The sequence below is a fragment of the Pelophylax lessonae genome (genome assembly GCF_965119305.1).
Source record: "Pelophylax lessonae genome assembly, chromosome: 4".
Classification (NCBI taxonomy): Eukaryota; Metazoa; Chordata; class Amphibia; order Anura; family Ranidae; genus Pelophylax; species Pelophylax lessonae.
Genome location: NC_138771.1, coordinates 405,295,623 through 405,319,725, shown reverse-complemented (window position 1 = coordinate 405,319,725; position 24,103 = coordinate 405,295,623). Strand labels below are relative to the sequence as shown.

The following is a 24,103-nucleotide window of genomic DNA, read 5'->3' as shown; positions in this document are numbered from 1 at the left end:
CCCGGACTCAGGGCAGCCACCACTGAGCGCAGGGATTCCATGCGGAACTTGCGAACCCGCACAAAGCGGTTCAGAGCTTTCAAGTCCAGAATCGGACGCACCTTGCCCTCCTTTCTGGGCACAGTGAACAGATTGGAGTAAAACCCCCGAAATCTGTCCCGATGAGGCACCGGGACCACCACCCCCTGGGCCCGCAGGTCCCGCACCGCCAGGTGCAGATCCTGCAAGCACTCCGGAGACAGCTGAAGATTTGAGGGAAAAAATCTGCCGAGAGAGAAATTCGATCTTGTAACCAGATCGAACGATTTCCTGAACCCATCTGTCCCGAATGCGGGTCAGCCAAGGTTGTAGGAAACCGTGCAGACGTCCCCCCACCCCAGAAACGGGTGAGGGCGCCCCTTCAGGCGGAAGTGGTATGGGAAGTCGAACCGGACTGGCCGGACTTCTGCTTCCCTGCCCACGGCTTCTTCTGGGAGCCTTGGCCTTTGAAGGTCTTGCCCTTGGATTGCGACCTAAAGGCACGAAAGGACCCCTGAGAGGGTCTAAACGAGGAATTCCGTTTACCACGGAAGGACTTATGCTTGTGGGACTGGGGTAGGAGAGTACTCTTGCCCCCCGTAACCCCTTTTATCAGAATATCCAAAGCCTCGCCAAAAAGGAGGGATCCCGCGTAGGGAAAATCCGCCAGCGTCTTGCGAGAAGATTGGTCAATTTTCCAGCCATATTAGACGACGGTTCAGTATCCCCACGCTGGACAGGCGCGCAGCCAAGGGAGCTAAATTCAAGTCCGCATCACACAAGTACATGACACCCTGATGGATCTGGTCCACCATAGCCAACGTGGTAGGCGGAGCCGAATCAGCCACCAGGATGCGCCTGAGCATCTTCGTCCAATCTGCAACAGCCTGTGCCGCCATAATGGAAGCAAAAATAGGCTTCAGCATAGAACCAGCAACCATATAGGCATGACGGGCAAGAGACTCCATTCTCCTGTGCGTAGGGTCCTGGAAAACCGGGGTATCCTCAGAAGGCACCGCAGTAGCCTTGTTCAAAATGGCCACCGCGTGATCCACCTGAGGCACCACACACCAATGCTCGTCGGTGGAGGGCGCAAACGGATAAAGCAGTTTAAAAACTTACTTGGCACAGTAAAGGGCTTCTTTAAATTGCGCCACTGCTCATTAACAGTATGATGAAATTCCGCAGGGCAGGGAAAAACCTGCACTGATTTTCGAGTTCTCTGCGTTCCAAAAGAGGACACCCTAGCAGGAGGAGTGGGCTCATCCTCTAGGTGCAAGGTATCTTTAATGGAAGCAATCAGCTCATTCATGAGTGCAAGCTCTTCAGGCGAGCCAGGGGGAGAAACATCAACCCCCTCCACCTCCCCCTCGGACCCCATAAGGTCCAAAGATGAGCGGGACCCCGAGAGAAGGGTACGTCAGCCACAGCAGCCACATCGCCCTCCGAATCAGAGGAAATGGATAACCTGGCCCTTTTTGCGGATCGTTCAGCCATCAGCATCTGCACCTGAGACACTAGGGATGCCACTACAGTGGTCAGATCGGCCCCCTCGGGGGGTGCAGCAGCCCCCTGGTCCCCCACCAGGGCGGGGGGAAACTTGCTAGCCTGAGAATCCATGCCCCAACAATGAAAAGGAAAAAAGGTACTGGCCCTTTAACACCACGGCGAGCGCTGCCCACCGCACAATTACTGTATGCACCGACCCCGCAGGGATAGATAACACTGAGCAAGGAATGACAGGACAAAGAAGGTAAAAACCTGGAGAGAGCACAACAGGCTGCTGCCACCGATCGCTGTTCCCAGAGAAGAGGAAGTGATGCAATAGCTGGCTGACTGATATAGCCTATGAGGCTCCGCAAACATGGCCGCTCGGCTGAGGGATGAGGCTACAGGAAAATGGCACCGACATGTGCTCGAAAGAGCGCGGCCCGCCAAAATGGCGGCGAATGGCGCCAAAACACGGCGCTGTACAGGGACAGGGCCGGTCACAGCATATAAGCAAAAAAATGGCGGATCGCCGCAGCGGCCGCCGCACAACACATGTCTGTACCTAAATCTGCACCCAGAGCATAACTCACAGCAGAGCAGGATGGCCCCCCCTCGCAGCCCACAGGCAGTGCAGCCATACGGGGATCTGACAGGGAGCCCGCATTTACACAGACATGGGGGGTACTACACAGCCACAGACTGACACCCACACAGAAGGTCCCCACACAGAAGGTGCTTACCGTACCAGATGGCGTGAGGAACCGTCTCCAGCGACAAACCGCTATCAAGGCAGACAGGGAGTGCCGCAGCCAGGATGCTTGTGGACCGCAGCCATAGACCGCAGCATGGCGTCCAGTGAGGTAGCCACCTCACAGGCAGCATCCCTGCAGCGAACAGGGATGGGTCGTTCAATGTGCCAGGGCAAACCTAAGCTGAACGCTCGATGGCAGGCTGGGGATCCATCTGGCACTCAGCCCTGGGATCCAGGGCGGCCAGTCCGAGACCCAGCTCCGCATGAACATCTTCATCCGAAGAACCCTAAACTAAAGCTGACAAAAAAACAGCTAGTAAAGAAAAGAAAAATACTTGAAATAAAATCAAAAAGGGTAGAAGGCTGAGACTAAAGCCCCAGCACAGGAAAGCCTGCTACTCCTAAGCTAGGCAAGATCAAACTGAGTTGGGAATGCTGGTGCAGGGAGGTATTGACTGAGGGGACAGCCCCTAGGGGTGTGTCTATGCTAAAAGCTTTTGTATTAACAATTCTTGTTGCCTAGCTACTCCTGCGGAGCAAAGGTCAATACTCATTGGTGAAGACTTGGGAAGGGGCGGCGACTGTCGGAGGACGTAAGAGAAAAAGAGATTATTCTACCACTCTACAAGACTCTGGTCCGGCCACATCTGGAGTATGCTGTCCAGTTCTGGGCACCGGTCCTCAGGAAGGATGTGCTGGAACTGGAGAAAGTCCAGAGAAGGGCAACAAAAATAATTAGGGGAATGGAGGACATCAGCTATGAGGGAAGACTACAAGCACTGAACCTATTCTCTCTAGAGAAGAGACGATTGAGGGGGGGGGGGGATATGATATCAATGTACAAATATTGTACTAGCAACCCTAGCATATGGAAAAACCTATTCAGAGAAAGGAAATACAATAAGACACGTAACCACTCACTAGGACTAGAGGAAAGGCGGTTTAACCTTAAAATACGCAGGGGGTTCTTCACTGTAAGAGCAGTAAGGATGTGGAATTCTCTTCCACAAGCAGTGGTATCAGCAGGGAGCATTGATAGTTTTAAAAAAAACTATTAGATGGGCACCTTAAAGACCACAACATACAGGGGTATACAAATGTACGGTTAGCAGCAAACACACACACACACACATCATAGGTTGAACTGGATGGACTGGTGTCTTTTTTCAACCTCACTATAACTATGGAAACGCTATCAAGCACCACACGGCTGGAAAAAAAAAAAAAAAAAAAACACCTTGTCACTATCAGCGGTGGAAAAGATTTCAGCACTAGGCCTAATGGGAGAATCCTTCACCTAATTGGGGGGGGGGGGGGGGACACTTTTAATAGGGTCACCTGCAGGCCTACCATGAGGGCACTTATCAGTTTGGCTGCAGGACCCCCATGAGGGTTCAATCATTAACCATAACGGCAGGCTTTGCCCAGAGAGCCTTCCAGGACTTGATCCCCCAGTTGGAGTTCACTGTCCTGGACCTATGTAGCATCCTACCGGAAAGCAGGCGGCAATATATATCATTGCAGAGGGTTCCGTAAACAAAGGGTCTGGGGCCGAGCGGCAACATTACAGGCTGTTCCCGTGTTGTGTCCTCCTCCTCATCATCTGATCCGTGGTTTGGTTATTATACCTCTGAGTGATGATAGCCATGGGAATGGATCCAGGAAAAAACGTTCTGATTACTGTTGGAACCTTTGAGGGTCTGGAAGAAATCATGCAGGGAGCTGCACAGCAGTGACCAGCATTGTCAAACACTGGCAAAAAATCTCAAGTCCTGCCTACTGGGAGAGGGGTAATGTCTAGGAGGGGGACTGTTTATTTTTTAGCAATGTTCAATCAACTGTAGGTGGCAGTACCCAACCCTGTTCCAAAGGAAGATGTTCTGTGTCCTGTGATGTACGTGAAAGAAATATTAAAAACAAATCCAAATAAAACATAAAAAGACTGACAATAACCAGATGTCATAGCATACACTTATACTACTAAACACTAAATAAAAACTAGGGTCACAGTTTATGGGAATAGCTTATTCTGAGATAATTTTACCTTCTGTGGTCATTTTGGCAAGCTCTGGAACTTCCACATAAAAGTTCTTCCTGTAAGGTTCATATTCTATCTTTTTATGATCCACAGGCTCCAGCAGTTTGCGCTGCTTAGTCTGAAAGCCAGTCAGAGCAGTTTGAAGGTCTACCTCTTCTTCTTCTGAAGAATACTACAAAAAGGAAAGCACTTTACTGCATCTTATGCATGGATTACAGGTCTTAAGTTACATGCTACTTACATTCAGTCAGACAGCACACTTGAGTTGGTGTCCAACCCTTTGACTTCTCTGGGCCACATTGAGTGTAGAGAAATCTTCTCAGGCCGCATATAAAATATATACTATAGTTAAGGTATACAAGTTAAATAAACGCTGACGCGTGCGCCCCCCGCACTAATTTAACACAACTAGAGGATGATCAAATGAAATGGGATCAGTATACAGAGGTTTACATTTTCTGAGAGATATTAAAGAAACACTCTAACCACTTCAGTGATTTGAAGTGGTCATGGTGGTAGGAGTCAGAAACACTGCACGTGATGGGATATTTACAGTTATGTGTGTGTGTGTGGGGGGGGGGGGGAATAGTTGCACCCCTAGCAGATATGACTTAGGCAGTCAGAAAATGTCATGTCCTTATTCATAAATTTATGAACAAGGACACGATATATTATGACAGAACACAACTAGTTATTAAAAAACATATTGCAACAATTTACACACGCTAATGCACATACCTTTTCTACTTATTTTGCAGACTGCTGGTGGGTAATGCCGGCCATGCGGGTGCTGCTGGTCATGACGTCAGGTACTGCTGGAGGAAGCAGTGGCTGCAGTAGAGAGCAGAGGAAGCAGTGGCTCTGTCACTGACTGCAGACATCCCAAGTCTCCCGCGGCACCCGGGAGATCGCACGGCACATACGGGTGTCCTTAAATCGCTGGCCAAAGGCGGGAGACTGCCTGGAGTTCCGCGGCAGGAGGTTTGAGCCGTGTGTGGGCAGGCTAAATGGACAAAGTTGATCAATTGACAACCAGCCTGCCGGATTCACTTGGGATTGCTAGCAGCTGCTATAGCCACTAGCAATAATCACTGCCCCAGCCAGGAGCAGACAATTGCTCTGCAGGAGGGATTCCCCGTCAGCACTGTGTGTTGATGGTGGAATCGTACAAATTTCTTTCCTGCAACCAAGAAATTTGCACCATCTATGGCCTGCCTAAGTGTCATTGAAAGACACACCTTCATGACAGCATACAAGCAAACATACAAAACCATAAATGAGAATTAACTGTCTGAACACTTGAAAATCATTTACTTCCATGGCATCTTGATCATTTTCCATGAGTTCTCCTTTTTTTTTTGTTGTTTCAGCCTGAGCCTTTTTCGTGGTCAGCACAGTGACAACCTTTGTGACATTAGGTCCACTTTTCTGTGGAAGAAAAAACAAATACATAAAATTAAAAAAACTCTTAAATAATCTTAATGGCTAACCCCACCTTTAGCAATATATTAACCACTTTACCACTGGTCACTGTGCTGCTACTGCGGCAAAGTGGCTCGTTAACATCTGGCGACGTAGACCTAGTCACCAGACTCTCCCCTCTCTCGGCGCTGCCGGAGGCTCGCTCCCGCTGTTTCCAGTCACAGCGGGAGTCGGGCCAGGGGAGGAGAGGCGGTGATCACCGCCGCTCTTCCCCGATCGTCGGGGATCGAGTGAGGAAATCCGCCAGCTTGTGTAAACAAAGCGGGCGGATCTCCTCTGTGACAGATTACAGGATTCAGCATAGCTGAACCTGCGATCTGTGTCTGTCACACAACCCCCTCCCCCCACACACGTCAGTAAGCATGAGGCATATATTTAACCCCTAGATCACCAATAAAGTTAACCCCTTCCCTGCCAGTGTCATTATTACAGTAACAGTGCATATTTATAGCACTGATTACTGTAGTAATGTCACTGGTACCCCCAAAAATGTCAGTTAGGGGTCCGATCTGTCCACCGCAATGTCGCGGTCCCGCCCAAAAAAAAAAAAAAAAAAAATCGCCGTTCGCCGCCATTACTAGTAAAAAAAAAAAGACAAATCTTTCCCGTAGTTAGTAAACGCAATAACTTTTGCGCAAATCAATCAAAATACACTTATTGTGATTTTACCAAAAATATGTAGCAGAAAACAAATTGGTCTAAAATGTTAAAAAATTTTGATTTTTAAATTTATTTTGGGAATGTTCTATATCAGAAAATTGTTTTTTTTTTTTTTTTCAAAATTGTCGCTTTTTTTTTCAAAAATTAAAAATCGCACAGGTGATCAAATGCCACTAAAAGAAAGCTCTATTTGTGGGGGAAAAAAGGACATGGGGGAAAAAAAAGGACATAAAATGAATTTGTGTACAGCATCGCACGACCGCGCAATTGTCAGTTAAAGTAACAGTGCCGATTCGCAAAATCTAGCCTGGTCAGGAATAGGGTAAAATCTTCTGGTCTTAAAGAGGTTAAAAATACACTCATTGAGAATTTTTTTGTCAAAGACATGTAGCTAAATACATTTTGGCCTAAATATAAGACAAAAATTGAATATTTTGGATATTTTTTAACTGTCAAAGTAGAAAATGTCAATTTTTTTCGCAAAATTTTCTGTCTTTTTTTATTAAAGCGGTAGTATCCCGCTTTTTGACCCTTTTACCTACAGGTAAACCTATAATAAGGCTTACCTGTAGGTACAATTAATATCTCCTAAACCGGCACGGTTTAGGAGATATTTGCAGTGCATGCAGCCGCTCACGCGAGCGGCGCATGCGCTCTGAAGGTCCGGGGGGGACCTTAGCTTTCCTTGCCGGGAGCCTACCGGAAAATCACGAAATCACTTCATACGGAAGTATGCGATGCATACTAGCTCATTATGCCTTTGTCTTGCAGGTTTTTTTTTTTTTTTTTTTTCGGGTTTACAACCGCTTTAATATCGCAAAAATGGAAAGCGCAGAGGTGATCAAATACCACCAAAAGAAAGCCGTTTGTGGGGAAAAAAAAAAAGGACGTAAATTTTGTTTGGGTACAGGGTTGCATGACCGCGCAATTGTCAGTTAAAGTTGCGCAGTGCCAAGTTGCAAAAAGTGGCCTGGACATTAAGCAGGAAAACCCTCCGGTGGTAAAGTGATTAAATGTGTACTTAGGGTGCAACATATAAAATGTTGCTAAGCAAACCTCCCACCCCTCCAAAGAGGCACTCCCATGACAACGTGCAGGGGGTTCTTATCCCCCACTGCAGCTGTCACATTTTAAAACACTGGCTGCGTGGAGCTTTACAGTGGATCAGTGAATCAGACGCCATGCTTTACAGGCTCCTATGACCAAAAAAAAAAAAAACACACTGGATTTTTATAAGAACTTACCGTAAAATCCCTTTCTCTGAAGTCCATTAACAGACACAGCCCTTATGCTTCTTAGACCATTGGGTTATGCTGCCCCCTACAGGAGTAGTACTAGGCAGGAAAAAAAATTCACCACACCTATGGGGGCTGTCCCTATAGGCATAGCCCCACACACCCTGCTCCAGAATACCAGTTTCATTGCAAGCAGTGAGACGACACAAAACCATCCCCATATCAGAGGGGCGGGTGCTGCGTCTGTCAATGGACTTCAAGTGTATCATTTTGTCTAAAGACTGTGGATCCCTGTTCCATTTGGCAGGAATCTCCTGTTGCAGAGGTCTCGAGTGAGACTGAGCAAACGGAACCGCCTCGAGGGTTGATACCATCAGACCTAGGGCTCTCATGCAAGTCCGTAGTGAAGGACAGATCGGTTTCCAAACAGCAACCGGATCGCCCGCTGCAACTTCTGACTTTTTTCCTGAGGAAGAAAGACCGTCGCTAAGACAGAATCCAGAGTCAGCCCCAGATAATCCAACCTCACTGAAGGAGTCAGAGAAGATTTTTTGAAATTGATAGTGCACCCGAAATTCCTTAAAAGGCTGAACTGTAATCGACAGGTCGCCCAACAGAGCCGAGTTAGAGTCTGCTCTCAATAGGAGATCATCCAGATATCCCAGGACCGCAATCCCTTTTTAGCGCAACAAAGCCAATACCGGAGCCAGTACCTTGGTAAAGACTCTGGAGGCGAGAACAAAGGGTAATGCCACAAATTGAAAATGCTCCTCTGCCTCCGCAAAGTGGAGAAATCGCTGGTGTCCCCCCGTAGTTAGGGATGTGTAGACATGCATCTTTGATATCAATGGAAGCCAGAAACCCCCCCCCTTTTAAAGACGCTACCACCGACCAAATGGATTCCATTCGGAACTGCTGCACTAGCACAAAGTGGTTCAGAGCCTTGGAGGTCCAGGATTGGACACACCTTGCCCTCTTTTCTGGGCACCGTGAACAGGTTTGAATAGAATCCAAAAGGTGCGTATATAAACCAGGCCCATATAAGCACTAGCAGCGCTAATACACTCTTATTACAAAAGAGCAGCAAATATGTCAATTCAAATAAATGAATATAATCAGGTATGATCTTAAACATAAATGTCCTGTTGGTAAATCAGCATGCAAAGGTAATGCAAGTCTCTTTTTCACGGCAATGGAAAGATTAGAATAGTGTGGAATAGTCCCAAGACAGATCTTCCTCCATTCACCAAAATACCACTGTGACGGTACTAACCGTCACCATTTGTGACGGATCACCCTGTCCCTGGATTGTAAGCCCCTTCCTTTTAATTTTCCTATGAGTTTGGGACATTGCCTTTTATGTTCCCTCTTATGCATCTTCTGAACAGCTGAATATGGCATCACTCATGGCATTGAGTTAATGTAATGTAATGCTACAGCCCTTCTCCCCCCACCCCCACCCTGTTTCTGTGTCTAATTGTGTGGATTCATGACACAGACAATGGTCTGGACTGGAGACATCTCTCCGCAGGGGGGTGTGTATGGAGAGACTGCCTGTTTACCATAAGCTCATTAGGTTATCTGTAGCCTGTTTCAATGTACAAATGTTCAGTTTCCATTGGTTGTTCCTTCTCCCCTTCCCCCCTCTGGCAAGGCTGAGGGGAGTGTCCCATAAGAAGCAACCCTCCGTAAGACCTGCTCCAGGACCAGTGGCACCAACCAGAAGCCCAGGTACCTGCAATCGCCCACCACCACACTTCCAACAGCAAAGCCAGGTACAGTGCCATTGGAACAACAGTTCCGACACTACCAGAGAAACTGTGACCATAGAAGGAACCACGATTCATGGCTTCGAGCAGGACCACCTTCCCCAGCACGGACAGCCGTCCACTACTACCATGGCCACAGGCAGCAACAACCTAGCCTCAGACCAATGCTCAAGCCCCGGATTACCAATCTTGGACCACCCCTACCACAGAGAGGGGGGGGGGGACTCCTCCAACTCGCAGGCACGCAGATACCAATCCGGCAGTGGGGTACAGTGCTACAGGTGCAAGCAGGTTGGGCACTACCAACGAGACTGTACCCAGAGCAGGGACCAAGCTGCATGGATCTGACCAGGGCCCCCCCCTCCCAAACCAAAACCTGTCCCAGACAATAGTCTGGACTGGAGACATCTCTCCGCAGGGGGGGGGGGGGGGGGTGGATGGAGAGACTGCCTGTTTACCATAAGCTCATTAGGTTATCTGTAGCCTGTTTCAATGTACAAATGTTCAGTTTCCATTGGTTGTTCCTTGTCCCCTTCCCCCTTTGGCAAGGCTAAGGAGAGTGTCCCATAACTGTGTAAAACTGTATGTCTTGGAATTTAATAAACAGTTCTTGCTTAGACTCAACATAGGAGTTTCATCTCATGTTTGTGGGAGAAGGCTATACCAGCTTTCTCCCTTCGGCTTGGATCGCTAAATCACTATCTCTGGTAAGAGCGGTTCTTGCTCTACTCTACAGCATCCCTCACACTAGGGGGAAGAGAACATCTCTGGCGGCGAAACCCCTCTTTCTATGGGGCGGCCGCTACAACCACCAAGAGCCTTCACCACCCCGCCATGCTCCCCTAGGTATTAAGAACGTACCCTTATTGCAAGGATCAAGCGCTGTAACCAAATCAAGTGATCCTCCACTATCAAATGGCAATCCACCTCCAGGTCCTGGCATAAGCTTGTCACTATGGATCAGCGATTCCTCATATCCTCTCCTCGATCTCTCTGGCGACTTCTAGAATCTTCTTTTTATTTCTCTATTCCATCAGGGAGGGAGGTGGAGGCAATGTGATGGTCATATGATCTCCAGACTTCACAGGAGGAAAACTCTAGATCTCCTCTGCCGCCAGTTCCTGCATGGTCTTCTCTCTCCGTCCTACCAAATGGAACATCCTTTCTGAATCTGACATCACTTCCTGTATTGAATACAGACAGGAAGTGATGTCAGGTAGAGACAGGAAGTGATGTCAGATTCAGACAGGATGTTCCATTTGGTAGGACAGATTCTTTTCATTAAATTCTGTGCCCCTTTTTCTCCAAACGTACCTTTGCTAATTCCAGCCAAAAAGATCAACTTTAACCTCATCGGTCCACAGAACTTGTTTCCAAAATGCATCAGGCTTGTCTATATGTTCATTTGCAAAGTTCAAATGCTGATTTTTGTGGTGAGGACATAGAAGAGGTTTTCTTCTGATGACTCTTCATTAAGACCACATTTGTACAAGTATCTCTTTATAGTGGAATAGTGTATCAACTCCAGTGTCTGCCAGATCTTTCTGGAGGAAACGTGCAGTCAAACGTGGGTTTTGAATTGTTTTACTCACAATCCTGCGAGCTGTTCTGTCTGATATTTTTCTTGGTCTTCCAGATCTTGCTTTAACTTCCACTGTTCCTGATGACTGCCATTTCTTAATTACATTCCAAACAGAGGATATTGACATCTGAAAACGCTTTGCTATCTTCTTACAGCCTTCTCCAGCTTTGTGAGCGTCAACTATTTTCAGTTTTCTAGACAACTGCTTAGAAGATCCCATGGTGCTGATTGTTGGGGCAAGGTCAGATGTGTCTGGGCATTTAAAACCTTTGAGATTGACATCACCTGGTCTTCCCAGACGATGACTGAGAACAATCCATGACACTGGCAGGTCTCAGCCTTGCAAAGGGGGCAGTGCATGCTATAAATTCTGCAGGGTGCCCAAACTTTTGTAGATGCAATTTTTTTGTTTTCTGTAATTTTGAAAGTGTCAATGATGGAAATAAAATCTAACTTTTGTTGACATATAAGAATGTTTAATCTGTAATTTGATGCCTTTGAGATTTTTCCATCTTTCCTTGGCTTCTTTATTAATCCAAATTTTTACCTGGGGTGCCCAAACTTTCGATCCCCACTGTATGCAGATAGAGTGTGCAGGGATATGCCAACAGAGACCCCAGTACTTTACCACCTCTCTTGAGAAACCTCCAGAGCCGATATGTGCAGCAGGAAAGTGAAAGTCACAGGATAGGACATCAGCCTGGATAACACTATAACAGTGCTGACACTGCAGCAATCACTAGTCTGCATCGTGGGAGGCGCCTCATACTGGAGCACCGGCTGGTCCGGCGTTGCTCCCAGGCTCCACCAACTGGATGCCTAGCTCGGCTAGGGTTCCCTCTATCTCATCCTGGTGATTGGACTCCTCACCCAGTGGCCCTGCAGTTCATCACTTCTCACCATCAGTGGACTCAGCCTGGATGGATACTGGTTTGATTTGTTTTTTTATTGATTGAGATATACATAACTTTTACTTCATCAATGTTCTCTGCAATAAACATGACTTTTTCCTATGGGATGTCCTCATAGCATCTATAATACTAACTTTTGGATAGCGCTGCTCTTCTCTTTTGGCAAACTATCAGTCTGGATAGAATGTGAAAGGTCACGCTGCCTGTGTAGCTCCATAGGCTACACAAAAATGGCTGCCAATGTAAGTCAATGGGAAGCACAGGGAAAATGGCTGAACTCTGCAGGTCAATGGGGAGAAATTCTATGCCCACACTAAAGATGGTGGCTCCCACTGCGTGCCATGCGGTCAGGGGACCCCAAATGGAGGCCAGAGGATCTACAAGACCCAGCAGGAAAAAGGTACCATTTTCACCCCCCCCAGGACGCGAGGCGCCGCAGCAACAGCGCCCCCCCAGGTGAAAGCCGCAATAAAGGCAGGGGGGGCGGGGGAGGGGGATATTTTAGGAAGTACTAGGTCCTATCATCCCCGGAGTAGTCCCACGTCCCCCCAAGACCACTAAGGGATATGGGAGGGCTGCATTTACTCACCATACCATGGACCTGGTGGGCTCCGCTCTGGACAGACCACCTCCCACCCGAGAGGGGGTGCTGCCAGCCGAGAAGTACGCTGCGACTCAGAGTGTTCCAGGTTGTCAAGTCCCAGTAAGACATCCACTCGCAGGCTCATACCCATCCAAAACAGGGCTCTGTCGTGGCGAGGCCTAGTGTGGGACTATAAACTGCTCATGCTCGTAGGCCAGGCTGGGAGACCTTAAGGATCTAGATTATCCAGTGCGAAACCTCAGCCAGCAATTGCTTGTATTTTACCAGGAGGAATTCCCCTGAATACTAAACTTGCATTAGTGAAGAAAATAAAAACATAATATTCTTAAAAGAATAAAAAAACTGAGACCAAAGTCCCAGCAGGAAACCTAGGTCCTAGTCCTTCGCTAGGCAGAAACAAACTGGTATGCTGGAGCAGGGTGTGTGGGGTTATGCCTATAGGGACAGCCCCCGTAGGCGTGGTAAACTGTTTTTTTCGTGCCTAGTACTACTCATGTAGGGGGCAGCATAACCCAATGGTATAAGAAGCATAAGAGCTGCGTCTGTCAATGGACGATAGAGAAATAGAAAATTTACTGCACCCCGTTCCCCCCACAATGCAAGAACGATAAATCTAGCACCAGACCTCCTATGCAACGTAAACTGATAAACTTGCAGGGATGCTTGATGCCCCTCTGACTGAGGATGAACTACAGGAGGCATTGAAACTTGCTACCAATGGGAAATCTCCCGGGGCGGATGGCCTTCCGTCTGGGGTCTATGGGCGCTATGCAGAGCAACTTTTACCAATATTGCTTAAGGTGTATAATCATGCACTTCAGACAGGGTCCTTACTGCAGTTCATGAATGAAGCTATAATAGTAGTGTTGCTAAAGCCGGGCAAGGATGCTCTTCTCCCCGATTCATACAGGCCCATTTCACTGCTTACCACTGATGTCAAACTTCTTGCCAGAATACTAGCATCTAGGTTAGCAAAGGTTGTCCACAAATGGTACATAAGGACCAAATCGGGATTCATTCCTTCTCGCTTTACGACAGAACCTTCGACGCTTATATTTAAACTTGCAACTACCTGTGGAAAATACCGGTAATAGGGCAATCTTCTCGTTGAACGCTGCCAAGGCCTAGGACAGCGTTGAATGGCCGTATCTGGGGGGGGGTTGAAACATTTTGGAATTGGTAGCTCCTTTATTAATTGGATCCGAGTGCTTTATGCCCATACCACTGCTCGGCTCGCATCCATATTAATGGGGTATTGTCGGAGGCTTTTGCGTATATGCCCGCGATCGTTGGCTTTGAGAGAGGTCCACGTTTGGATAAAATATCGCTCTACGCCAAAGACACTCTGCTATACCCGGGGGACACTCAGGATTCATTGAAGACAGTTATGTCAATGATTAATAGTTTTGGTGCCCTATCGGGATTCTCTATAAATTGGGATAAATCGGTTCCGTTACCCCTAGATCCACTGTCTGGCCCATTGCTGACATGCGCCTCTGCGATTCAAATAGTTTCCACCTTTAAAGATTTGGGTATTCAGGTCTCAACGGAACCAGAGGATTTCATTAAACTGAATCTCATCCCCCTACTACGTAAATTTCGGGAAAAATGTGCTGCTTGGTGTAAACTCCCCTTATCAGTTATCGGCAGGGTTAATTTGATCAAGATGGTTTGGGCTCCCCAACTGTTGTATCTATTTAATAACGTCCCTGTATGGATACCGCGGAAGTGGTTTATTCGTATTGACTCTCAGTTTCGGGAGCCGATTTGGCGTAAACAAAACCCTAGAAATCAGTTTATCTGCCCTTCAACAAGGTAAAGAGCAGGGTGGTATGGCTGTTCCCCACTCTATAGCTTACTACTTGGCTTCTCAGATGCAGCAACTGCGGGGATGGGGCAACACTGTATCTTGGCCCAGGCCTAGGGCGGCACTTTGCAGGGGGGGCATTAAAAAAGCTGCCCCCGCATTAAGAAAAAAAAAAAACAAAAAAAACAGCCTCCTCCTAGCTCCTGCACGAAGAGAGTCCCCACCACTTGCCAGTCTTATGAGCAGGACTGGGGCTGGGTGGCAGGGCTTAGGAGGCAAATCAGTCTGGCGCCCCCATACAGCAGCCGCTCTGCTGTCAGTCTGATAATACTGGCTGGCGGCCACACAATAAAACTGGCGTCTCCAATACTAGTAAGTGTGGCACTGACAACAGGTCTTAGCAGCCTAATGCTCCGCCTACCCTCCTCTGCGGCATACCGGGCTTTTGTAGTCTTCTGCATAAGAAGTAAAGCTGGGACATATACTTTTTTTGTACATCGTTTTTGCAACCTGTTGATTTGTCTTAGATTTTTCTCTATAGGAACATCTTCAGCGAGGGAGCTGTGTGTGATGAGAAGGAGGAGCCGCGGGTGACACGTGCAGGGAAGCCATGTGTGGGTGCAGAGGACCTCAGGGACCGGTGACAGAGCGGCGGTGGCAGCGGAGGCCGGACGCGAGTAGGGGACTGATCAGCTGATGGGGGGTAACTAAGCGACTGAACTGCGGGCTGTGGTCTGTGACTGAACTGCGGGCTGTGGTCTGTGACTGAACTGCGGGCTGTGGTCTGTGACTGAACTGCGGGCTGTGGTCTGTGACTGAACTGCGGGCTGTGGTCTGTGACTGAACTGCGGGCTGTGGTCTGTGACTGAACTGCGGGCTGTGGTCTGTGACTGAACTGCGGGCTGTGGTCTGTGACTGAACTGCGGGCTGTGGTCTGTGACTGAACTGCGGGCTGTGGTCTGTGACTGAACTGCGGGCTGTGGTCTGTGACTGAACTGCGGGCTGTGGTCTGTGACTGAACTGCGGGCTGTGGTCTGTGACTGAACTGCGGGCTGTGGTCTGTGACTGAACTGCGGGCTGTGGTCTGTGACTGAACTGCGGGCTGTGGTCTGTGACTGAACTGCGGGCTGTGGTCTGTGACTGAACTGCGGGCTGTGGTCTGTGACTGAACTGCGGGCTGTGGTCTGTGACTGAACTGCGGGCTGTGGTCTGTGACTGAACTGCGGGCTGTGGTCTGTGACTGAACTGCGGGCTGTGGTCTGTGACTGAACTGCGGGCTGTGGTCTGTGACTGAACTGCGGGCTGTGGTCTGTGACTGAACTGCGGGCTGTGGTCTGTGACTGAACTGCGGGCTGTGGTCTGTGACTGAACTGCGGGCTGTGGTCTGTGACTGAACTGCGGGCTGTGGTCTGTGACTGAACTGCGGGCTGTGGTCTGTGACTGAACTGCGGGCTGTGGTCTGTGACTGAACTGCGGGCTGTGGTCTGTGACTGAACTGCGGGCTGTGGTCTGTGACTGAACTGCGGGCTGTGGTCTGTGACTGAACTGCGGGCTGTGGTCTGTGACTGAACTGCGGGCTGTGGTCTGTGACTGAACTGCGGGCTGTGGTCTGTGACTGAACTGTGGGCTGTGAACTGTGGGCTGTGAACTGTGGGCTGTGAACTGTGGGCTGTGAACTGTGGGCTGTGAACTGTGGGCTGTGAACTGTGGGCTGTGAACTGTGGGCTGTGAACTGTGGGCTGTGAACTGTGGGCTGTGAACTGTGGGCTGTGAACTGTGGGCTGTGAACTGTGGGCTGTGAACTGTGGGCTGTGAACTGTGGGCTGTGAACTGTGGGCTGTGAACTGTGGGCTGTGAACTGTGGGCTGTGAACTGTGGGCTGTGAACTGTGGGCTGTGAACTGTGGGCTGTGATCTGTGGGCTGTGATCTGTGGGCTGTGATCTGTGGGCTGTGATCTGTGGGCTGTGATCTGTGGGCTGTGATCTGTGGGCTGTGATCTGTGGGCTGTGATCTGTGGGCTGTGATCTGTGGGCTGTGATATCTGACTGAACTGTGGGCTGTGATATCTGACTGAACTGTGGGCTGTGATATCTGACTGAACTGTGGGCTGTGATATCTGACTGAACTGTGGGCTGTGATATCTGACTGAACTGTGGGCTGTGATATCTGACTGAACTGTGGGCTGTGATATCTGACTGAACTGTGGGCTGTGATCTGTGATTGTAAACTGTGGGCTGTGATCTGTGATTGTGAACTGTGGGCTGTGATATCTGACTGAACTGTGGGCTGTGATCTGTGGGCTGAGATCTGTGGGCTGTGATCTGTGGGCTGTGATCTGTGGGCTGTGATCTGTGGGCTGTGATCTGTGGGCTGTGATCTGTGGGCTGTGATCTGTGGGCTGTGATCTGTGGGCTGTGATCTGTGGGCTGTGATCTGTGACTGCGAACTGTGGGCTGTGATCTGTGACTGCGAACTGTGGGCTGTGATCTGTGACTTATTGTGAATTGTGGGCTGTGATCTGACTGAACTGTGGGCTGTGATCTGTGACTGATTGTGAACTGTGGGCTGTGATCTGCGACTGATTGTGAACTGTGGGCTGTGATCTGCGACTGATTGTGAACTGTGGGCTGTGATCTGCGACTGATTGTGAACCGTGGGCTGTGACTAGGAACTGTGGGCTGTGATCTGCGACTGATTGTGAACCGTGGGCTGTGACTAGGAACTGTGACTGTGAACTGAGACTGTGACCTGTGACTGTAAGCACTATTAAATACTAGTGACATTATAAGAGACTGAGTGGTGAGCTGGATTAGGTCTGCAGGGGGAGTAACTTGCGACTGCGACTGAGCAGCGTGCGACTTTCTTGCGACTTAGTAGCGTGCAACTGGGAGTAACCGTCTGTCAGGTGAGAACCTTGGAGGACTGGCGAGTACCTTAGCGACCGGTGAGTACTTTAGGGTTAGTACCAGGGGAGATAGAGGTAGTGTAGGTAAGGAATAGCAGGTCGTTACTAATTATACCCATAAAGTAGAGGGCAATAATGTCCGACAGGATTGGGGATGCCACTCTTGCTGCATGTGCGCGTTCCCTGATGAACCAATCTAGGGCGATTACTGCTGTGCAAGATGTGAGTGACTTGTTTCTCTGGAAGCCCAGATCCTGGATCCAGAAAACAAAGTGGCAACACTACGTAGCATCAACAACCTGGAAAGGAGCTTGGACATTACCCATCAGGTGCTGGCAGAGGCCAGCATAGGAGGTGGGAGGAGTAGAGGAGTCGCAGGCATCAGAGGTAGGCAGTTGGGGGACCATTCGGAAGGGTAGAGGGAAGAGCGCCAGGGAGGCCAGTCCCGAGTTGGTACACTCTAACAAATTTGCCAAGTTGCATGTTGATGGGGATATCAGCTCAGGGGTGGCAGTGCTGGAGCAGGCACCCTCCCCCAGGTGCCAGGGGAGCGGCGGCTCCAGGAAGGAGGGGGGCAGTGACTCAGGAAAGGTTAGACAGGTTGTGGTAGTGGGGGACTCAATTATCAAGAGGACAGAGAGGACAATCTGTCAAAATGATCGTGGTAGCCGAACAGTATGTTGTTTACCGGGCGCTCGAGTTCAGCACATCGCGGATCGGGTAGATTATTGGGCGGGGCTGGGGAGGACCCAGCAGTCATGGTGCATGTAGGCACCAACTACCAAGAGGAAGGTGGAGGATCCTAAAGAACGATTTCAAGGACTTATGGAATAGATTGAGGAATAGGACCTCCAAGGTGGTTTTCTCTGAAATACTGCCGGTAACTCGAGCCACATAAGACAGGCAGAAGGAGATTAGGGAACTTAACAAGTGGCTGAGGAACTGGTGTAGGAAGGAAGGGTTTGGGTTTCCGGAGAACTGGGCTGACTTCTCAGTCGGCTACCGCCTCTTTAGTAAGGATGGGCTGCACCTTAGTGGGGACGGTACAGCTCTTTTGGGGAGAAAGATAGCCACCAAGTTGGAGGGGCTTTTAAACTAGGAGATGGGGAGGGAGGGCTCAGAAGTAGAGTCAGGAGGGAGAAAAGGACAGAAGGTATTAGGGTCAGCAGCGACCGATCCGTAACGTCAATTGGGGGGTCTGTGCAGGCAAACGACCGACCAAACAGGAATAAAAATAAGCACCATTCACTATCAACTTCCACAAAACTAGGAGGGATATATGCAAATGCCAGGAGCCTAGCTAATAAAATGGATGAGTTGGAAATGTTAGTACATGAGGACATAGACCTTGTAGGAATAACAAACTTGGTTCGACCCCTCACCTGACTGGCTGGCCAATATCCAAGGGTATTCTGTGTATCGGAAGGACAGGGTAGGAAAAAGAGGGGGAGGGGTATGTCTCTATGTCAAGAATAATGTAAGGGTGGTAGAGAGGAGTGACATTATGGAAGGGATGAGTACGGAGTTAGAATCAGTGTGGGTAGAACTCCATTGGGAAGAAGTAAAGGGAAAAGTAATTGTGGGGGTTTGTTATAGGCCACTAAACCAAAGGGAGGAGGTAGAGCTGGAATTTACCGTATATCACTGTTGGCTAAAGTGGCAAAGCTGGGATCAGTCATATTAGGGGACTTCAATTAACCCGACATTGACTGGGAGGAGGGGACTACACACTCACATAAGGCCCATCTCTTCATGGAAACCTTACAGACAACTACATGTCTCAGTTGGTGGATTCTCCAACTAGAGAAAATGCAGTGTTGGATCTATTAGTCACTAATGATCAAGACCTAATCTCGGAGGTAGGAGTCCAGGACAACCTGGGCTCTAGTGATCACAGGATGATCACATTTAGCGTAAATAACAATATAACAAGGGAAGAGGGGAACATAAGAACCCTAAACTTCAGAAGGGCAAACTTTCCCAAATTGTGCTTAATGATGGAAAAGGTAAACTGGGACCAAACCCTAGGAACACTGACAACGGAGAAAAAAATGGGAATGCTTTAGGAACATATTAAATAAATGTATCTCGCAGTGCATGCCTATGAGAAATAAATGTAGAAAAGACAAAGCCAAACCTGGCTGGCTAAACCGTAATTTTAGGGGAAAAAAAATGGCCTTTAAGAAATATAAATCAGAGGGCACAGTATCAGCTTTCCAGCAATACAAGGAAGCAAATAAGACATGTAAATAAGAAATCAAAATGGCTAAAATCAACTTCGAGAGACAAATAGCGGAGGATAGTAAAAAGAACCCTAAGAAATTCTGTAAATATATCAACAGCAAAAAACTAGGGCAGAGCATGTTGCACACATAATTAACGATTAGGGGAGGATGGTTACAGAGGACACTGAAAAGGCAACCGTGCTTAATGCTTTTTTTCTCCTCAGTCTTTACACAGGAAAAGGAGGGGTACACTGACCATGACTGTATTGTTAGCAATACTTCACAGGACTTGAAACTATGGCTAACAGAGGGTGAAATCAGGGAAAGGCTGGATAAAATTAATACAAATAAAAATCACCAGGCGCAGATGGCGTACATCCGAGAGTACTCAAAGAACTTAATAAAACTATATCTAGACCACTGTTCCTGATCTTTGCTGACAGTATGACAGGAAATGTACCAGGTGATTGGAGGAAAGCTAACGTGATACCGATATTCAAAATAAGGGCAGAGGCATGTCCCGGGAAATTATAGGCCAGTCAGCCTGACATCGATAGTATGTAAACTTCTGGAGGGGATGATAAGGCACTATATCGTAGAGTTTGCTAAAGACAACATCATTAGCAGTAATCAGCACGGGTTTACAAATGGGCATTCTTGTCAAACCAATCTGTTAACATTCTACGAGGCTGTGAGCTAGATAGGGGGAGACCAGTGGATGTGGTGTACCTGGATTTTGCCAAGGCATTTGATACAGTTCCCCAAAAGCGCTTAATTTATAAAATAAGGTCTGCAGGCATCGACGACAAGTTTGGTCTTGGATACGGAAGTGGTTAAAAGGGCGTGTCCAAAGGGTAGTAAGTGGGGTCTGGGGTGGTAAGTGGGGTCCCCCACGGCTCAGTCCTGGGACCAACCTTGTTCAATTTATTCATAAACAGCATTGAGGATTCATTAGCTCGATATCGGTTTTTGCAGATGACACAAAATTGGGAAGGCAATAACTTCACAACATGAGGCAGATATCTTACAGAATCACCTGAACAAAACAGAGTGGGCAACTACATGGAAAATGAGGTTTAATGTGGAGAAGTGTAAGGTTTTGCACTTGGGGACTAAAAACATAAAAGCACAATACACTTTAGGGGGGGGGGGGACCTTTGGGGGAATGAAAAATGGAGAAAGATCTGGGAGTCTTAGTAGAGGATAGACTAGGCAATAGCATGCCATGTCAGGCTGCAGCTGCTAAAGCCAGCAGAATATTAGCATGCATAACGAAGGGAATGTATTCCAGAGATAGAAACTATAATCCTACCACTTTACCAGTTCTGGTAGCCAGTCTCCCTGAAGAGACGCCTGAGAGGGGACATGATCTCCGCATAGAAAAAAAAAAAAAAAAAACAGACGCAAGGATTGCATGTGGACGCGGGGACATACAATGCCAGCGTTTTAACCTCAGGCAACGCAGGGGGTTCTTTACTGTTAGGGCTACAAGATTGTGGAATTCTCTACCACAAGAGATAGTTTCTGCGGGAAGTATGGCCACTTTCAAAAGACTCTTGGACATACATCTCAAGGATCTCAAGGATGCCTGATGCAACGTCACTCCCACACACAGGTGAAAGTCACATCCCTGCAGCATGCAGAGTGGGCCGTAAATGTGGTCTGAGCTGCGCATGTGCGGCTCAAATCACAATACTCACTCACAGGCAAGAGGGACATGTATGACAGAACAGACCTCTAGGGTCTCTTCTTACATATAGTTACATAGTAGGTGAGGTTGAATAAAGACAATAGTCCATCCAGTTCAACCTGTGTAGGTGTGTGTGGCTGTACTCATCTCACATACCCCTGAATGTTCTGATCCTTGAGATGTAAGTCTAAGAGTCTTTTGAAAGCCACCATACTACCCGCAGAAACCACCTCTTGTGGTAGAGAATTCCACAATCTTGTAGCCCTAACAGTAAAGAACCCCCCACGTTGCCTGTGGTTAAAACGCTTCTCCTCTAATCGCATTGTATGCCCTCGAGTCCTCATGCAATCCCTTCGAATGAACAGCTTTTTTTCTAAGCTGGGATCCCCATTAAGATATTTATAAATTGCTATCATGTCCCCCCTCAGACGTCTCTTCTCCAGGGAGAATAAATCAAGCGATTGTAGATGCTCTTCATTGTCAAGGTCCTCCAATCCCCTAATTAGTTTAGTTGCCCTTCTCTGGACTCTCTCCAGCTCCAACACATCCCTCCTGAGGACTGGCGACCAGAACTGGACAGAATACTCCAGATGCGGTCGGACCAGAGTTTTATAAAGTGGAAGGATTATAGTCTTATCTCTGGAATACATCCCTTTCTTTATGCATGCTAATATTCTGCTGGCTTTGGCAGCTGCCGCTTGACATTGCATGCTGTTGCCTAATCTATCATCAACCAAGACTCCCAGATCCTTCTCCATTTTTGATTCCCCCAAGGGTTCCCCTCCTAACGTGTATTGTGTTTTTATGTTTTTAGTCCCCCAAGTGCAAAACCTTACACTTCTCCACGTTAAACCTCATTTGCCATGTCGTTGCCCACTCTGTAATTTTGTCCAGGTCATTCTGTAGGATAAAGTCTTCTGTTAAAAAAAACTGCCTGTTAGCGGATTTGTACATTGCTGACTTTTTAAAGCAATTTTAAAAACTGCAAAAAATTAGTACAGACTGGAAATAAAAAAAAAAAAAAGCTATAAACATTCCTAACCTTTTCACTTCCACCTTTGACACTGCCCATGTTAAACTTTTTGACTTCTTCTTTGACTTCCTCCATGTAGGCATCCAAAGTATCTACTTCCTCGTTTTCCTCTTCTTGCCCTTCTTTCTCTCCTTCAGCTGGCTCGTCTTCATCATCTGCAGCATTGAAACAAAAATGACATAAGGATTCCTTCCCACCCGGACAGTTTAGCACAATGATGAATCACACAACATAAAAACTGTACCATTTTATTCAATGGTTCAATCCATATCTAAACTTCTATATGCAGCAGTTCAAGCACACTCTTATGGACACCTTGGATTCTCTCAAACTACACTTTGAAAACCACAAGGCTATTTGGGCTACAATTTTCAGTATTCTGATGTGAAGCAGTCCAAATACTTGCACTTTAACAACATTGCAGTACAAAGTTGGTAGCAAAACTCACCATCATCATCCTCTAAACTCCACTTTTTCCCTTGCTTCAGCTCTTCAACTTCTCTTTTTAACTCTCCAATGGTCTCCTCAACTCTCTTGCGCTGTTCTTCTCGCCATTTCTCAACTCTCTCTTTGCGTTTTCTCATCTCTTCCTCAAGTTTGTTCTGGTCAAAATTCTGAAGCAGAAAAAAAAAAAAAAAAAAAGGGAATGCTAAAAAGTGCTCTACAAATCACCATCCAATACTACAGTAGTTGGTAGTATTTCTCCTTCCTCAGTTGATTATCCAAATGTGAATGCATTTCTCAAGTTAATCTAGGCCCCACAACCTGGAATTGGTAAGTACGTCTGACTATGTGGGCATGGCAACAACCAGGAAACTATTTAGTGCAGTGTGATTCCAAGTAGTTAGTTTTCTAGGTTATACAGCCAAACACACACTCACATAACTGGATTTTTGACTTACCGTAAAATCCTTTTCTCTTAAGCTCATTGAGACGCAGGGCTCATATCTTGATATCCGTAGGGTTATACTGCCCTCTACAGGAGTAGGACACTAGGCAGAAAAAAAATGTTCTGGCTATGCCTATGGGCAGACCCCGTGGTACTCACACCACGCAATATAAGACTTCCATGCGCGATGAAAGCATTCTAGAAGTCGCTTTCCGCACTGTAACCAGGGTAGGCATAACTGAAGCAGACAATTCCCTGTCCTTCAGCACCTGGCTCTCAACAGTCTAGCCATCAAGACAGCGACCATAAAGCAGGACGGAAGATCGGCCCCTGAGACAGCAGATCCTCCCTGAGAGGAAGCCTCCAATGAGCGTCTGCGACCAGCCTGACCAAGTCGACGTACCAGGCGTGACGAGGCCAGTCCGGGGCCACAAGAATGATTGGAATTCCTTCCACCTCTATCCTGTGAAGAAGCCTCAGGCCACAACTTGAGAGGAGGAAAGGCATACAGCAGCTGATACTGCCCCCACAGGCCACCAGCGCATCTGTCAGAGGATCTCGAGAGCGGGCTACAAACCTCTACACCCTCCTGTTGAGTCGGGACACCAATAGATCCACATCTAGGGTGCCCCAACAAAGGCACAACTGGTGAAACACGTCCGGACGAAGAGACCATCCCGCTTGATCGAAGGACTGTCGGCTGAGAAAAAATCCGCCTGCCAATTTTCCACGCCTGGAATGTGAACAGCGGAGAGAGCTGGAACAAGTGTTCCGCCAAACGAGGATGCCAGCCACTTCCAAGGCCGCAAGTACACTCTTGGTGCCTCCTCGGTGAGTGACACAAGCCACGGCTGTGGCATTGTCCGACTGAACCTGCACTGGACAGCCCCGAAGATGCTTGGTCCAGTGAACCAGTCAAAGTCTGATCGCTCTCAGTTCCAATACATTATCGGCAACCTGGATGCTTCCAGGGACCAGATAACCTGCCGAGAACCCCTCCCCACCCGGATAG

The 24,103-nt window shown here is 47.9% G+C and overlaps 1 protein-coding gene across 1 annotated transcript in view; it reads right to left on the bottom strand.

Moving 5' to 3' along the window:
- DDX46 (DEAD-box helicase 46) overlaps window positions 1-24,103 on the bottom strand; it is a 395,525-nt gene that overhangs the window by 287,172 nt on the left and 84,250 nt on the right. Inside the window, exons 5-8 of the mRNA XM_082254255.1 lie at window positions 22,651-22,816; window positions 22,212-22,357; window positions 5,613-5,726; window positions 4,305-4,470 (exon numbers count right to left, since the gene is read on the bottom strand). Of these exons, the coding sequence (XP_082110381.1) occupies window positions 4,305-4,470; window positions 5,613-5,726; window positions 22,212-22,357; window positions 22,651-22,816 (592 nt within the window). The remainder of the gene's footprint in view (window positions 1-4,304; window positions 4,471-5,612; window positions 5,727-22,211; window positions 22,358-22,650; window positions 22,817-24,103) is intronic.